Source organism: Scomber scombrus, chromosome 23 (genome assembly GCF_963691925.1).
Source record: "Scomber scombrus chromosome 23, fScoSco1.1, whole genome shotgun sequence".
Taxonomy (NCBI): Eukaryota; Metazoa; Chordata; class Actinopteri; order Scombriformes; family Scombridae; genus Scomber; species Scomber scombrus.
In genome coordinates this window covers 1,506,818-1,523,204 of record NC_084992.1, presented here as the reverse complement: position 1 = coordinate 1,523,204, position 16,387 = coordinate 1,506,818, and the positions used below count along the sequence as shown (strand labels likewise).

Genomic DNA, 16,387 nt, shown 5'->3' with positions numbered 1-16,387 from the left:
TATGTAAAAACTGTTTGGTGTTTTGGATAGAGCACAAGTTCTCCTACGTTTTAAAGTGTGAATCACATTTCTACGTGCAAGTATGAGAGAACTAGGTGACTCCGAAAAATTGTGAAATTTTGTGGTTTAAAAAAAAAATTCCCATTCATTTCCAATGGGGAATTATGCCCGGTTTTATGGGAATAACTTTGGTAAAAATTGGAATTTGAACAATCCAAATAATAGCACCTCTTTCCCTATCGAGCCGCACGTTTTGATATATATATTGTCAGGTTCTCGAAGCTGCGGGAGGAGTTACACGCCGAAATTTGGCGGAAGAATAATAAGAAGAGTGCCCCGAGGCACTCCCTCTGCAGTATTACTCAGAGCTTAGCACCCGTGGCACTAATAAATAACCCCTTAAATTAATGAATCAGATTATTTTTATTCTTATACTTGAATCTGAAAAGTTGGGAATAGATCTGATAAGGCAGAAATTAAAATAATTGTGTTATTCAGAAAAGTTGTGAGTGTTTATTCTGGAATAACGCTGAAAATGCAGGAATACAATTTAAAACTCTGGAATTATGGAATAGCTGCAAAATTATAGAATAAACGTCGGGAATAATCTGGAAAAGCAGCAATAGATTTTTCAATAATCCGAAAACATAAAATAAATAACCCTGAAAATTAAATAACAGCCCTGAAATTATAAAAGAACCTTGTGAAGTTAGGATTAAATATGATTATTCTGGAATAACCTTAAAACATTGGTGAATTACTCTGAAAATGAAGAAGGAATAAATCTTTCAATTTGGACAAAAAGCCTGAATAATAATAATAATTTTTACATTTGGGAATAAATCTTTAGAGGTGAGATTTGACTCTGAAAAGAAAATAATACATCTAATCAGGAAGGGAAAAAGTGTGTTATTTAGAACAATTGTGAGCAGCCCCTAAAGTTTTTTGGAATAAACATGAATATAAATCTGGGGAATAACACACAATAAAGATATGAGTAGTAATGAAATAATTGTTTAAAAAAATGGGAATAGCTATTAACATTTTAGAGGAACTCTGAAAGCTCTGAATAATGCTTAAAAGTTGGAAATAATGTGAAAAAACTTACTCTGGATTTACTGTGAAGAAGAAATTAAATATTCTGGCAAAATTAGGGGAAATGCAGAAATAGTGCAGAGTTTAAGTGGTATGGAAAAAAAATCTGAAGTCAAAATTAGTATAACCCTGAAAATGTGGAATAACTGCAAAATTATAGAATAAAGGTCAGGAATAATCTGGAAATAGTCCTGAAATCACTATAAACACTATACTAGTCCCAAAACATAAAATAAATCAGGAATACTTCTGGAAAAATAACCCTTAAATTATAGAAGAACCCTGAGAAGCATAACTGCATAATTATAGAATAAAAGTCAGGATTCATCTGGAAAAGCAGGAACAATAAAAACAAAATGAATAAGTTAAATTATAGAAGAACCATAAACATTTGGTGAATCCCTACATTTTGGAATAATCCTGGTTATTTGTGAATAACTGCAAAATTATAGAATAAAAGTCAGGAATAATCTAGAAAAGCAGGAACAGTCCTGAAAACTTTAAAATAAAATATATCAGAAATACTTGAAAACTCAAATTATAGAAGAACCATAAAAATGTGGTGAATTACTCTGAAAATGAAGGAATAAGTCTTTAAAGTTTGGATTATAGAAAATGATAGAATAAAGGTCAGGAATAAAATAGATCAGGAATACTTCTGGAATAACCCTGAAAAACTAAATGAGTGTTAAATTCAGGAATAAGTCTGAAGTTTTAATCCTGAAACAAGAGAAGAACAAAGAAGAATAATAGAAAATAAATCACACTGATGATGTTTCTTTGTTGTTTTTGGAGGATGAATCTAATCCGAGTGTTTCTGTGTTTTCCAGGATTGCTTTGAAGATGCTTTTGACAGGATACCTGCGTGAGTAACACACACACACACTCTCACACACACACACACACACACTCTCTCTCTGTCTCTCACTGCGTGTTTGCGGTCGGCAGCGCGTCACTTCCTCTCCGCCTCTCTTCTTCTCTCTTTCACTCTGCGGTCTCTTTTCACTTTTAGTCACTTCCTGTGTTGGAAGCTTCAGGGTTGGGTTCAGGCGAGTACAGCCGATAGTTTACAGTAAGTCTGCAGGAAGTCAGTGTGTGAGTCGATGAAATGTCCCCACAAGTGTCCATAAACTGGAACATGTGTTTACTGTAGAGGACACACTCAGTTAAATGGGAGAAGCTGATGTTTGACTGTTAGAGTGAATGTAAGACTTCAGGAAATGAATGTAAGGCTATGTGAAAACCCTAAAAGTGACAAGAGGTAAAAGTGTGTGTGAGAGAGAGTGTGTGTGTGTGTTTGTGTGTGTGTGTGTGTGTGTGTGTTTGTGGTAAACTGCAGATCATTTCCTCTCAGCCTTCTCTCTCTTTCACTGTACTCTGACTGTTTCAGTCTGTGTTTCACAAACTGTATTCACTTCCTGTTTCAGATTTTATGTGTGTGTGTGTGTGAAATTTTGTTTTTTTATGTGTGTGTGTGTAATTTTGTTTTTTTATGTGTGTGTGTGTGTGCAGGGCTTGTAAGATGGACCTGCAAACAGCCATCCAGGAGACTCAGTGTGCTCTCAATCTGGTCCTCAACAACAAGTTCTCCGAAGCCTTGGACCTGCTTAAACCATGGTAACCACGGCGACGCACGTGTGTGTGTGTGTGTGTATTATGTAACATATGATATATTGTACTGGTGTATTTGTACAAGCACGCTTTCCAGTACAAAGCTTTTGAAGGTGAAAAAACTATTACTACTGGTACTACTGGTACTATTACTACTGGTACTATTACTACTGGTACTACTGGTACTATTACTACTGGTACTACTGGTACTATTACTACTGGTACTATAACTACTGGTACTATTACTACTGGTACTACTGGTACTACTGGTACTACTGGTACTATTACTATTGATACTTTAACAGTATAATAAGTATGTGTGTATAACATACCTTTGTGTGTGTGTGTGTGTGTAGGTGGAAGGACAGTATGTACCATGCGTTGGGCTACAGCAGCATCTTGGTGATGCAGGCGACCATGACCTTCGAGCACAGAGATATTCAGGCTGCCATGGCAACCATCAAGGAGGCGTTGAACACCTGTCAGAGGTGAGAAAGGAGGAGAGCTGTGCAGGTTTGGCTCGAGTGTTTTAGACTCAAGATTAAATTACTTTGGCAAAGATAAAGATTTAGTTGAGTGACTAGACTTATAAAGCACAGTTTTTTCTTTTTGGTAATATGTGTTTATTGGGAAGCAAACACTCCAGATATTACATTTATTTATATTCAAAACATAGAATAAGACAGATTTATGCTCCTCACCATGGGCGACTAGTTATAGCTCGTCCCCCACAAATAATATCATAACTTAACCCTCCTGTTGTCATCGAGTCAAGGAAGGAAAGGAGGGAGGAAGGAAGGGAGGAAAGAAAAGACGGAAGGGAGGAAGGAAAGGAAGGAAAGAAGGGAGGAAGAAGGAAAGGAGGGAGGAAGGAAGGAAGGAAGGAAGGAAGGAAGGAAGGAAGGAAGGAAGGAAGGAAGGAAGGAAGGGAGGAAAGAAAAGAAGGAAGGGAGGAAGGAAAGGAAGGAAGGGAGGAGAAAAGGAAGGAAGGGAGGAAGAAGGAAGGAAAGGAGGGAGGGAGGAAGGAAGAAGGAAGGAAGGAAAGAGAGAGGAAGGAAAGAGAGAGAAGGAGGGAGGACGACACAAAGGTTTAGCGGCTTTTTTTTCTTCAAACTAATTTGAACACATTTTAAACATCAAATCTGATGTTACTCTAATACTGCATTTGTAAAGTGACTTTGAAATCATAAAGCTTCTTCTTCTATACAAGTTTCTTTCTTTTTTACACATCACAAACCTTTGTACTTACTTCTCGTTTCACACAAACAGCTAAATATAAACCACGCTGATCTAATCGCCTCTAAACTGCAGCTGTGTGAAACTCTCACTTCTGTCTTCAGTAACGTTCACACTTCAATAACCGACAGTAAAGAGAGAGAAACTGTATCTTACGTTTCCTTCTTCCAGAGACGTTAAAACCTTCAGTCTGTCTCTGCAGGTTCAGGAAGAAGAACTCGGTTGTCGGATCTCTGTCGAGTCTGATCAGCAAACAGTCCAATCTACAAGAAGGTACACACACACACACACAAGTCCCGCCCCCCTCACACGCTTTGATTGACAGCCGGAAGTGCTGCTCACAAACAGGAAATGAGATGAAAGGCGACAGGAAGTGAGTGTGCTGTGGTTGTGTTTTGCAGAAGAGATGCATGCAGAGATCTGCTACGCCGAGTGTCTGCTGCAGAAAGCCACACTGACATTTGTGCAGGTCAGAGCTGCTGTCTGTGTGTCTGTTCACCCGTCTGTCTGAATATCATAATCGCCCCCCCCGCCCGCCCCCCCGGGGAACAATGAATCACTGTCTCATTCTGATGATTGTTTAAGATTAAAATCAAAATTATGGTTAAAACTGAAGCAACATTTGGAAATATCTTTATTTTTAGTTCCCAAAATGTGTAAAACTAAAAATCCACTTAATGCTACATTTCCAATAACCTTCGTGTCGTCCTCCCTTCCTTCCTTCCTTCCTTCCTTCCTTCCTTCCTTCCTTCCTTCCTTCCTCCCTCCCTCCTTCTTTCCTCTGTCCTTATTTACTCCCTCCCTCCTTCTCTTTCTTTCCTTCCTCTTTTTCCTCCCTTCCTTCTTTCCTTCCTCCATCCCTGTTTCTAACTTCCTCCTGTCCTCCCTCACTCCCTCCCTCCTTCCTTCTTTCCTTCCCTCCTTCCTTCCTTTCCTTCCTCCCTTCCTCCTTCTCTCTTTCTTTCCTCCCCCCTACCTTCCTCCCTTCCTTCTTTCCTCTGTCCTTCCTTCCTCCCTTCCTCTTTTCCTTTCTCCCTCCCTCCCTCCCTCCTTCTTTCCTCCCTCCCTCCCTCCCTCCTACCTTCCTTCCTTCCTTCTTTCCTCCGTCCTTCCTTCTTTCCTTTCCTTCCTCACTCCCTTCCTTCTTTCCTTTCCTCCCTAACTAAGATGAATAAACTTTAACCGCCAAACTGGTGGATTGCACCTTTATTGAAGTGAAATTGAAAACCTCCAACTCCTCCCATAAAATACAAAGTCAGTCAGTGATTTACACACTGATGTTATCGTCTTAACATGTGATTTTATTTCTTCTGATGTCTTTTTGAAAATACTTAATTTTACTAAAAGAAACCTAAAGATTAAGCAAAGCTTTGTTTCCAACCTTTTTAGTCTATGACCCTTTAAATGAACCCAGTTTGTAAGATTTAGGGAGATATAATGGCAGAAATATAATATATATATAATATTCAAAAATATTTTTTAATTAGAGCATCACCTGAAAATAAGAATAGTTGTGTTTTCATTACCTTAGAATAAGCCTTTATGTCTGTATATTAATTTAAAGCAAAATCTCCTTTTCTACCCAGGAACATAAACTAAAAAGGAAAATATACTTTTCATTTCATGGTACTTTGACTGATGATAATGTGTTTTTGCTGAAGACACCAAGGAAGCTAAACTTATCTAATAAAAAATTAATTGGTAATTATTATCTGTCTTTTTTTCCAGGATGAAAACATGATCAGTTTTATCAAAGGAGGCATCAAGATTCGAACCAGCTACCAAATCTACAAGTGAGTGATCGATTCAAACCTTAAACAAATCATTTACTTATCTACTGGCTCAACAATGAGATTTTTTCCAACAGGGATTGTCAGAATGTGCTGAATGCTGCTCAGGACTCATCCAGCCAGTCTGATTCGTTCAGACAGTTTGAAGGCGGAGTCAAACTGGGCATCGGATCCTTCAACCTGGTGGGTTTTCATTTTGATTCACACTTTTCAAAAACATCCTGACCTCACAATTTCGGGTGGAGATTAAAGTAAATGACAACTTGAAGAAAGAAAGCAGATTTTAGCCTGTTAAACTCTCTGGCATATGAATTTCTAGCGATGTTGTTGTCATAGATTAATAGACGGTATCTGTGTCTCAAAAGCCTGGAAAAGGAGGAAACATTGACTATTTAATCAGTATTTATTGTTTTCTCCATGTTCATGTTATTTATTTATGAATTTTATTTTAGACAAAGCAGCACTCTGGTTCTGGTTTGTATGAGTTTGGTTTGTATAGTATCATGTAGACTAATGCAGGCTGGGCTTAGTTATGTGCATGACATAGTAATACAAATTTCATTCATTCATTCATTCATTCATGTTAACAACTAATACAACATTATGTCTAGTTTATACAACTAACTACTAAAACTTGTTTTTTCAGACTGTTGAAAGGTTTCATTTTGTAAAGATTTCACTCAAACCTTATAAAAAAGAAATGTCTTGTTACATTCATAGACTGTAGATAAGAAAATGGACGTAACATCCGTGACGTCACCCATTGGTTTGTGGACTGCTGCTCGGAGGCCAATAGTATCGGATCTGAGCAGCGCCATCTTGAAAATTTCAGGTGCATGCTGGGAAAAATAAAAACAGGGATTCTACTTATAAGGGCATCAGGAGGGGCATGAGGCGCCCTCCTGAACCTGTGAACCAATCAACCTGTCAATCACCACGTAGCCACGCCCTAATGCATTCCCTGCTTTATCGTCACATATAAAATCAGGGAGGCCAAAATGTCCCAAATGAACATCATACTGCATTGAAGAAGGCTTTAAACTAGCGATTGAGACCATAAACACATTTTGAAAACGTTTACTGAGGTTAGAAATCAAGTGAGAAGTTGGTGAATTCTCCATTGACTTGTATAGAGACGGAAGTCCTTTTGACACCAAAACGGTCGCCCCCTGGTGGCCTTTTGATAGAATGCAGTTTTAAGTTACTTCCTCGTTGGCCTCATTTCAGAGGACTCGAACTCCCCGCCTGGTTACATTGCAAACAAAGAGAATATAGCTTAACTATTGTAAAACAGGAGAAGGGTTAACATATGGACGTCCAAATGCCGCTTTTCTTTGTTTTATGGTTTGTGAAAAATAGGCGAAGGTCATCAGCATATTGGCAGAGACAGAGAGATATTAATATAATTATACTAATACACAGATACATTATTAAAGCAACATTATGCAACTAGTTTACCTTAAAATAACGGCCTCAAAGTAATGTTAATGTTACACTGACTAGTAATAGGAAATAGTGGTTACCTGTAACTTCAGTTCTCTGAGTACTTGCAGAGCTTATGAAAAGGCTCTTCAGCTAAGAAGCATAGTCTTGTTTAAAGTGAACATATTGATTGGTTTATTGAAAGTGCTTTTAATGATTCATTATTATAATTGAATAATGTTCTCTGGCTTTCAGATGTTGTCTCTCCTTCCTCAGAGGATTTTGAGGTTGTTGGAGTTCATCGGATTCTCAGGAAACAGGGTGAGTACAACTTTAAAAGAAACACTTCACAGTGAAAGCCTTTTAGCAAAAGAGTATTTCCACACATCCCTGAACCAGTGGAAAGCTTTTACTGTGAGACTCCTGGAGGAAGAATCCAGTTAACATTGATCTCACATTGTGTCTCTGTGTGCCTGCAGGGCTTCGGCTTGTCTCAGCTGAGAGAAGGAGCATCTAGCAACAGTTTGCGGGCGATACTCAGCGCTCTAACTCTGCTCTTCTACCACACATACGTTTCACTGATACTTGGTAGGAAACTACACACATGCACACTTTGTTTTTCTTCCATTGCTGTGGTATAAAACACTTTAGTCACTGCAGCACGGTGGTCTAGCTCCAAAGCCGTAAATTACTGTGTGATTCAAAGGTCTGGTACCTTAACTTCATGGAAGATTAAGTGTAAAACAAGCTATTAGTACAATCATTAACTTTATTTATAACTGTGTTGTGTTTGATCAGGAACTGGAGAGGGGAACCTGGTAGAGGCTGAAGCTCTGCTGGAGCCATACCAACAGAAATACCCAAAAGTAAGTTAAAACACATACTCAAGAAATCTAACCTCTGATGGAAATCCACCATTACTGTGTTATAAATGTTCCAATGTGATTGGCTGATGAAATTTACGTTTTGTTTGTCTTTTAGGGCTCCATCATTCTCTTCTACTCCGCTCGCATCGCCACGCTGCGCGGGAACTTCGAGAAGGTCTCAAAGAAACACACCTGTAGTTCTTCCATCTGTGACGTAACACGTTCACAAACACTGAGATCTAACTGTAACTTCTGTTTCTGTTTGGATCGTGTGTTTCAGGCGCTGTCCAGGTACGAGGAATGTATCAGCAGCCAGCAGGAGTGGAAGCAGATCCACCACCTGTGTTACTGGGAGCTGATGTGGACAAACTCCTACCAGCAGCAGTGGCAGCAGGCGTACCGCTACGCAGACCTGCTGTGCAAAGAGAGCCGCTGGTCAAAGGTCAACATAACACTCTTATACTCTCTGGGTCTGATTCACTAAGATCCCAAATAAAGGAACTAAATTGTGTGAACAGTGCAATAGATTGTGCGTTTCGTTTGTGTGCGTTTTGCAGGTGATCTACTAAGAATAACTAAAGGAAAACAGGTGCAACAGGTGCAGACAGCAGTATTTAAATGAGGGTTTTGTGTCTTAATGGAGAGGTTTCATTTAGTATTGGTTTACAAAGACATCTTTTGTCCTTTTTTTTGTCATCGTCTTTGCTATTTAAATGAAAAAAACAAGCTACTAGTCACAAATCATTAGTGAAATATGACCTATACAAGTCTCAAACATTATCTACAATATGCTTTGATTTTTAAAGGGTTTCCTCTCTATGACCGTCTTTCTGCAGGCTATCTATGTTTACCAGAAGGCAGCCATCCTCAGTATGATGTCAGAGGAGGAGGTGAAGAACACCGGGGAGGACATCACTGAGCTCTTCAGGTCAGTCTTAAATATTACACCCGTGGTCACCTGTCACTGCACATCTGGAGCTAAACGGGGAAGATGAATGGGGGAAACGAAGGGATAAATATAGAAATGTACAGGACAAAATTAGTACAGTGTTAAGTTAAAACATATTTGGATATTGGGGATATCTTTTAGGGTAAGGTGTAGGTTAATATTAAGGCCCATTTCTGCTCAACGTACGTACGGAAATATATACGTCCTTTTCAAATGATGTTACCGTCACTGCTCACATACTTCCATGCGTCCTTTACGTTGGCATGGATGTTAACCAATACATCCACCAGGGGGCAGCACAGAGTCAAAAGTTTACAACAAACTCAAAAACAAACATGGCGACTGTGGAGGAGATATTGATAAGACAAAAACAATATGTTTAAGTTTCTAACCAACTCTCACAACCTTTCCTCAAAAAGTTCCGCCATTGTTATTTCTTCTTCGTGTCTCACTAGAGCTACGTATCAAGTAGTGACAGCAACACTGCCCCCCCCCATGGTTTCCAGTGCTACTGCTCCGTTTGGTCCGTATCCGTAAGCTTTATGGAAACGTGCAGAAATACGGACGAAATGAACGCGGAGCACGGACAGAAGGCTCCGTCCGGAACCGGATCCATATTTAGCGTTGAGCATAAATGGGCCTTAAGGGTCATACTATAAGTACAGAAGTATAGATGTGTATTCATGTGTGCAGGCAGGTGGAGGGGCTGAAACAACGGCTGGCAGGGAAGTCGATCCCAACGGAGAAATTTGCAGTGAGGAAGTCGAGACGCTACAAAGCTGCTAACCCAATCCCCCTGATCATCCCTGCACTGGTACACACACACACTAACACACACACACAAACACACACCTCTGCACCATACACACCTGCAGAAACAAGCATATTCAGTGTATTTAAAAGCAGATCTGAGCAATAGTTCAACATACTCTGATTAGGTTCGTATTTAGAAGTAATAATTGCTGATTTTTTTCTCTCTCTCTGTAGGAGATGATGTACGTTTGGAACGGTTTCACCATCGTCGGGAAGAGAGCCGACTTTACCGAGTCCCTGCTGGTTACCGTAGAGGCGGCTGAGGAGCAGCTCCGTAACGACCCAAGTGAGTTTTTAACCACATTAAAAGCAGAGTAGGAAAGAAATAGCTCAGAGCCTGCTGAGAAAAAAATCTTTACAAGCAGCAGCAGTGATTGCTTTGTGGGGATTTTCACCTCTCGGGCTACATAAAGGCTTCTCTTTGCTCTGATTGGTTAATGTTGCTCTGTGCTGCCTGATGGGAAGATCTTTAAACAATTTTCATGGCTGTAAAAACTACTTCCATCTCGTTTTTCTTTTTTTTTTAAATCAACTAACACTCTTGTAATGCCTTGACTCAATGTTAATGTTCTCCCAAAACAATCTAACTGAATGGAGAAGCTGCAAATAACTCTATGTGTATTTAAGATGGATTAATAGGTATTATTAGTAATTATAGAAAGCAACAACTTAATCTTTGTGTTATTATCTAGATTCTTTGATAACTGGTTTCTTTCCTTTTACTGTGCCGTTGCCATGGATCCAACCTAACATATCTTACCTCTGTCCTTCTCTCTCAGACCCGTCTGAGTTTCATCCCGATGACAGCTGTCTGGTCCAGATGTTGAAGGGACTCTGTCTGAAACACCTGGGCCGGTTACTGCAGGCCGAGCTGTGCTTCACTCAGGTCCTGTCCAGGTAAACACCCCAACACATCCGAGCACTTAGTGTGGCTGTTCTTCTTCTGAGACTGTGACAGAGATCAGATGGATTTCCTCTCTGTGTGTGTGTTTGCTTTCAGTGAAAGTCGGATCAGATACGATCACTACTTGATTCCCTTCACCACGTATGAGTTGGGTCTGCTGTATAAACTACAGGGAGACTTCACCAAGGCCACCACATACATCGAAAATGCCAAGTAAGTTGTCTTTATATCACTTTATAGTATAAATTACACCTCAAATCATACATAACATATGAATCTATATACATTTATACACCTATACAGCTTTATACACCTCTATATAAATCAATATATACGGAAGAGTATTAGGGCCACTGAAAGAAAAAAATACAATTCTGACTTTAATCTCAGAATTCACCAAAAAAAAAAAAAATTAGGGAGAATTTTTTTCCTTAATTCTTTCCACAAAAAAAAGTTGTATTCATTCATTTTCAAAAGAAAAAAAATTATCCCTAAAAAATTTTTTTGTTTAGGTTTTGGAAAAAAGTTTGAATTCTGACTTTTTTCTCCGAATTCACAAAAAAAAAAATTGGGATTTTTTTTTCTCCGTTTAAAAACATAAATGAAAATGTTTTATTCATTTTTTTTTTTCCCAAAATTTTTTTTCCCCCAAAAATGTTTTTTTTTTAGGTTTTGGAAAAAAGTTTGAATTCTGACTTTTTTCTCAGAATTCTTTTTTTTTTTTTTTTTTTTTTTTAGTGACCCTAATACTTTGCCATACATATACCCGTATACACCTCTGTATATTTTCAGATACCTTTATATATCTATCTAAACCCTCATGTACTTGAACACATCTCTATATACATTCATATCTGTTATTCAGAAATCTTATCTTTTCTGACCTCTTTACACCATTATGTACTACTATATATACCATTAAACACATGTGTGTAAATAGCTTTTATGGCATGATATGTCATATAATACACATCTATACATGTTCATCAATTGTTCTTTACACTACCTTTGTACACTTGTCAATTGTATAAATCTATTGATATTCACTTCTCTATACCTGTTTAAACCTCTGTGTTCTGGACTTAAACATTCAGCTTCAACTAATCTGACCCACTGTTCAACCTGTGTGTGTTTCTGCTGAGGAATGTCTGTAACGTTGGTATTTCACACGCATTAGTTTCCAAACAGCCTCAGGTTTTCTTGGACTGCACAGAAAGGAATGAACTGTACAACGTCAGGCTTTCATACCACACATAGTTTAGAAACATTGTTATTGGAGAGACTATTTAAAACTAGACTGAGTGGCATCACAGCTCATGTTGATGAAAAGCTAAGTTTAGTAACAATATTCTGAATGATTTCTCGTGTTTTCCATCAGGACAAACTACAAGGATTACTCCATGGAGTCCAGACTGCACTTCAGGATCCACGCGGCCCTCAACAGCCTCAAAGGATCGCCTGTTGGCACCCCATAATACTCCAAACAACTCAGAGCTGCTGCTGGAAACAACGGTGCATAATCCAAATCCAGGGACGATTGAAGAGGCTTCGATGTGTTTGGGTTGGGAGATCGTACTTTTGTCAGTTAAGCCTCGCAACCTTCTTATTTTATTTCCTTTGTTTCCTTATTTATTTTTGCAATAGTGTTGACAGATGAGATTATTTAAACTTGTACCTCTTTAATCAAACGAGCACGAGCTTCCCTTTAGCATGCGGATGTCACGATACAATCAATCAATAGTCGATTCAATCACCGAACCCAATAGATCACAATGGAAGACAGTTTCAGTCTCAGGGCTCGTTGACTCTGAGATGTTTCATAGCAGAAGTCATTTTGGCAACTTCTTGCATTCAGGTAGAGCAGGAAAGAACTGGGAAGCAGCTCAAATCTTCTAAGATGAAGTATTAAGTTAAAGAAGGTTTCATTTTTTTAAGAAACCAAGAAAACAACACTCCAAACTTTGTTTTTATTGCCTCTTTTCTCGCAGTGTAATTCTCTTTCTGAACTGGCCAAAAAAATATGGATCACGTCTAATGATTAAAACTCCAAATAACAAATTACCACAACAAATAATGAATGTGTACATCAGTATTCATAGCAAGATAATTTAAAATTCAACACTGAACAATAAATATCCAGTTTGTAATAAATAACGAAGGCCTGGCATCAAATAATGAAATTGCAAAATAATCCTTAAGATAATAAAAGGATGCAGTTGTATTTAGTATATTAGTGGATGGGGGTTTTTTTTGGACTTTGTCTTATTGTTTAACGACTGAATTTTTATTATTCTACCTCTATATTCATTATTTGATGGGCGGCCATTCGTTGTTTTAATCTTTCTATTTTGTAGTGATCATTTGTTAATTGAAGTTTCAGCTTTTCGTTATTAGATATGGATATTTATTATTTGCTGGTTGGATTTGACCCTTTTCTGCTGTGTATATTCAGTATTTGTTGTGGTGATTCGTTATTTGAATAGTTTGAGTTTTAATAATTAGATTGTGACGATTCATCGGACATTAAAAGCTTCCATGCTGACTCCAACCAAACCAATCCTGGTCCTAAACTAACAACTCATAGTCAAACATTTGCTTTTAAATAAATAAATAAAATATATATATATATATAAATGTATATTTATAGGATTGAATCATGAGACGTGTACTGATGAAACTGTTGAGTATATTAGTGTGATGAGCAGAGAGACCAGTGTGTTCAATCACACAGTTTATATATATATACGCTTTATATTTTCTTTACTTTGCCTTTTTTTCATTTCTCAATAAATGCGTTGGGCCACACGTGCACGTTAGTACACAAACGTGTCTGTGCACGGGGCAAACAGCCTTGTCACCGACTGTGGCCTAAACACACACACACACACACACACACACACACACAGCGTAATACACTCATTCCAAGCTTGCACACACTGGGCAATATGCACATTAAAAAGAGAAACACACACACACACACACACAGCTGTAAACGCACACATTTAGCAGCAATATAAAAGAGTTGTGCTGTTATTAAGTCTTTAACTTCTCGGTCATTTTGTCTCTGTTTGCGTCCATGTTTGTAGTTTTATCTGTAGTTCTCTCTCAGAGGCAGAGCTGCGTGTAAGTTGATATATTGAACTTATTTCCACATCCAGCAGTTACTGATCAACATTATCATTCATTAGGAGTCGTGTTTCACTCTCTTTTAAGTCTGTTTTTACTCTCTACCAACTCCTGAGGGAAATATCTGTCTCTGCTTAATGCTGCTAAAGGCTCCGCTATGTTCAGCAGCTCGTCTACAGCTGACTGTGTCTGTTAGCAGGTTGTGTTTAGTGGCTTTTTACAGCTTATATCTGTAAAAGCTGCTGCCTGATGCGGAAGTAAAGCTAAACAATGAGCTGAAACTCAATATAAAGGTCCATACAGGCGAGAGGAGCTGCAGAGTCACTGTAGGTTCAAACACATTACACACTGACCGATCATTATTATTATGTAAAATATACATTATAGCTGCTTTAAAAGCTGCAGAAATCAATATTTTTATGGTGGCGGGTCATGTAGAATATGAAATGGGTCATTTACTATTGACAAGCCTACAGAGAATGATGATGTCCTGCTCTTTGCTGTCACTCTTCTTTTATCAGTGTTTTTGGTTTTGTGGCGACTAGCTGGTGAATATATTTGAATATTTAACAGCTAATGAGCCAGATCTCAGGAGTTGGGGAGACCAAACCAGAGCTGAAAGGAGAGTGAACATTGGACAAACACCATGATCACTCTGCTTTGTTTCTGCTTGATATGCAAATTGATCGATTTAATATGCTAACAAGGTGATAATATGTCAGTATGTTGTATTTTCAGCCTACTCTGCTGCCCCCAAGTGACCAAAATAAACCAACAAATGCAGGTTTAGATTAAATAAGATTGAAGAGAAAGTGTTGGCATCAACTTTCTTATCTGCGTCCAACTTATTTGAACAAAACGCTTCAGTGAGACATAACGTTGCCTAAAGTATGCGGTTCCTTATTGACTAAAATCAGATTATCTTCACACAGAGCAGTTCTGCCTCTGAGTAAAGAAAACTGCCTTTGTCCACATTCACTCGACCCTCTGTTGATAAAATACATAAAAGACTGAAGGCTTTAGATTCCTCCTGTTTTCAGCTGCTAGCTTACTGCTAACTCACTGCTAGCTTACTGCTAGCTTACTGCTGTAGAGGCAAGCCAGTGAAGATGGCCTATTTAAGGTTTGTTATATTAAGCAGTGTTCTGTTATATTAATTATGACGTAGTTCAACAACATACATGAAGAGCAGTTTTAGTATCTATTGATGTACTGATAAATATATAAATAAAGAAGAAGCACAATCTGTCTTCTGATGAATCCGAAGACTCATTCAGCTTCATGTAGTTTGATACTATTTACTATAATGTTTATGATATATTAACACAATGAAGACTTGCTGTGTGTCAAACTAACAGGCTTTTTGGTGGGTTAGGGCCCAAAGTCTCAAATTTGCTCAAATGAGGCAGAACATATAAAGCTAGCGTACCTTTTATTGAGGCCGATCCTTCAGTCCTTTGTCGTCTTGAACAGCGAAAAGCAGCTTATTTACATCTTTGCTTCCATTGTAAACATTCATGTAGGAGGTACTTTTCCTGTAAATGGAGCAAATGTAGTGGTGCAAACAGTTAGCCTTCCCATAATGAATGTATCAACAAAAAGACCAAATTATATATATATGTGTGTGTGTTTTGCTGTATGTGTCTTTTCTTCTTATGTGGATTTTTATTAGTGCCTATAAAGCGTTAGGGTGTATATTTTTTTTCTTCTTCATGTCTTTGTGTGATCTGAAGGAACGAACTTTATTAGCCAAGTATGATAAATATTCAGGTTTTGTCTCGTAACAATCAGTAAATAATAGTTTCACGATAGACCAGAGCGTGCTAACGTAAAGTCAAGTTTTCGGCTAATGTCGCTAGTTATAAACAAGGTTTCAGTAAGAACAAAAGTTGACCAAGTAAGTTTAAAAAGCTAAAGTTAGACGATCAGTTAGCTCTTATGATGAGAACCAACACTAAAATCCTCCATGTATGTTCAAGTGCAATAAAATATTAACCATACGTTGCAACACTACACTGTTAGCATGTTACGTGTTATGCTAAAATATTCTTCTTGCTATCATCCATTGCACTTGTGTCACAGAGCTAATGTTACGACCATAAACCATAAACATTAGCAACTCTTAGCTGCTGTTTTGAAGATATTTCCAGAATCCTTAAAGACTCATCTGTCCGTATTAAATTAGAAATAAAACAAAATATCCAGGTTACTTCTCTACTTTATCTCCTAATCTAAATAAAGAAGAAAAACTGTGCATGAAAGTATAAAATGAAGGACTCTAACATAAATATATGTTAGATATATTTTTTTTGGCTAGCATCTTTAGATTAACCTCCTGAGACCCGCGCTGTTTGGTATGCATTTTTAATTTCTTCAAGATATTTGGGTTTAGTCGGACCTGATAAATACAAAAAAGTGTATAAAAGGGTTTCTTTCCTTACATTTACTCTTTCCCTTAGCACAAACGATAATAACGTCCCGATGATAATAAAGCTACAAATGTTATTAAGCATAAAAAAACAAGTTTCAACAATAAAATTTGAAGGTTTTGTAGCTGCTCCACTTTCGTCTGGGG

The 16,387-nt window shown here is 37.9% G+C and overlaps 1 protein-coding gene across 1 annotated transcript in view; it reads left to right on the top strand.

Moving 5' to 3' along the window:
- LOC134006107 (tetratricopeptide repeat protein 39B-like) overlaps positions 1–16,048 on the top strand; it is a 27,902-nt gene extending 11,854 nt beyond the window's left edge. The window contains exons 2-19 of the mRNA XM_062445189.1: positions 1,926–1,960; positions 2,608–2,712; positions 3,063–3,194; positions 4,145–4,215; positions 4,344–4,411; positions 5,671–5,735; positions 5,810–5,915; positions 7,410–7,475; positions 7,634–7,742; positions 7,953–8,020; positions 8,136–8,195; positions 8,301–8,462; positions 8,857–8,948; positions 9,663–9,783; positions 9,957–10,068; positions 10,562–10,679; positions 10,783–10,899; positions 12,065–16,048. Of these exons, the coding sequence (XP_062301173.1) occupies positions 1,926–1,960; positions 2,608–2,712; positions 3,063–3,194; positions 4,145–4,215; positions 4,344–4,411; positions 5,671–5,735; positions 5,810–5,915; positions 7,410–7,475; positions 7,634–7,742; positions 7,953–8,020; positions 8,136–8,195; positions 8,301–8,462; positions 8,857–8,948; positions 9,663–9,783; positions 9,957–10,068; positions 10,562–10,679; positions 10,783–10,899; positions 12,065–12,161 (1,704 nt within the window). The 3' untranslated portion in view covers positions 12,162–16,048. The remainder of the gene's footprint in view (positions 1–1,925; positions 1,961–2,607; positions 2,713–3,062; positions 3,195–4,144; positions 4,216–4,343; positions 4,412–5,670; positions 5,736–5,809; positions 5,916–7,409; positions 7,476–7,633; positions 7,743–7,952; positions 8,021–8,135; positions 8,196–8,300; positions 8,463–8,856; positions 8,949–9,662; positions 9,784–9,956; positions 10,069–10,561; positions 10,680–10,782; positions 10,900–12,064) is intronic.
- Positions 16,049–16,387: the final 339 nt, after the last annotated feature.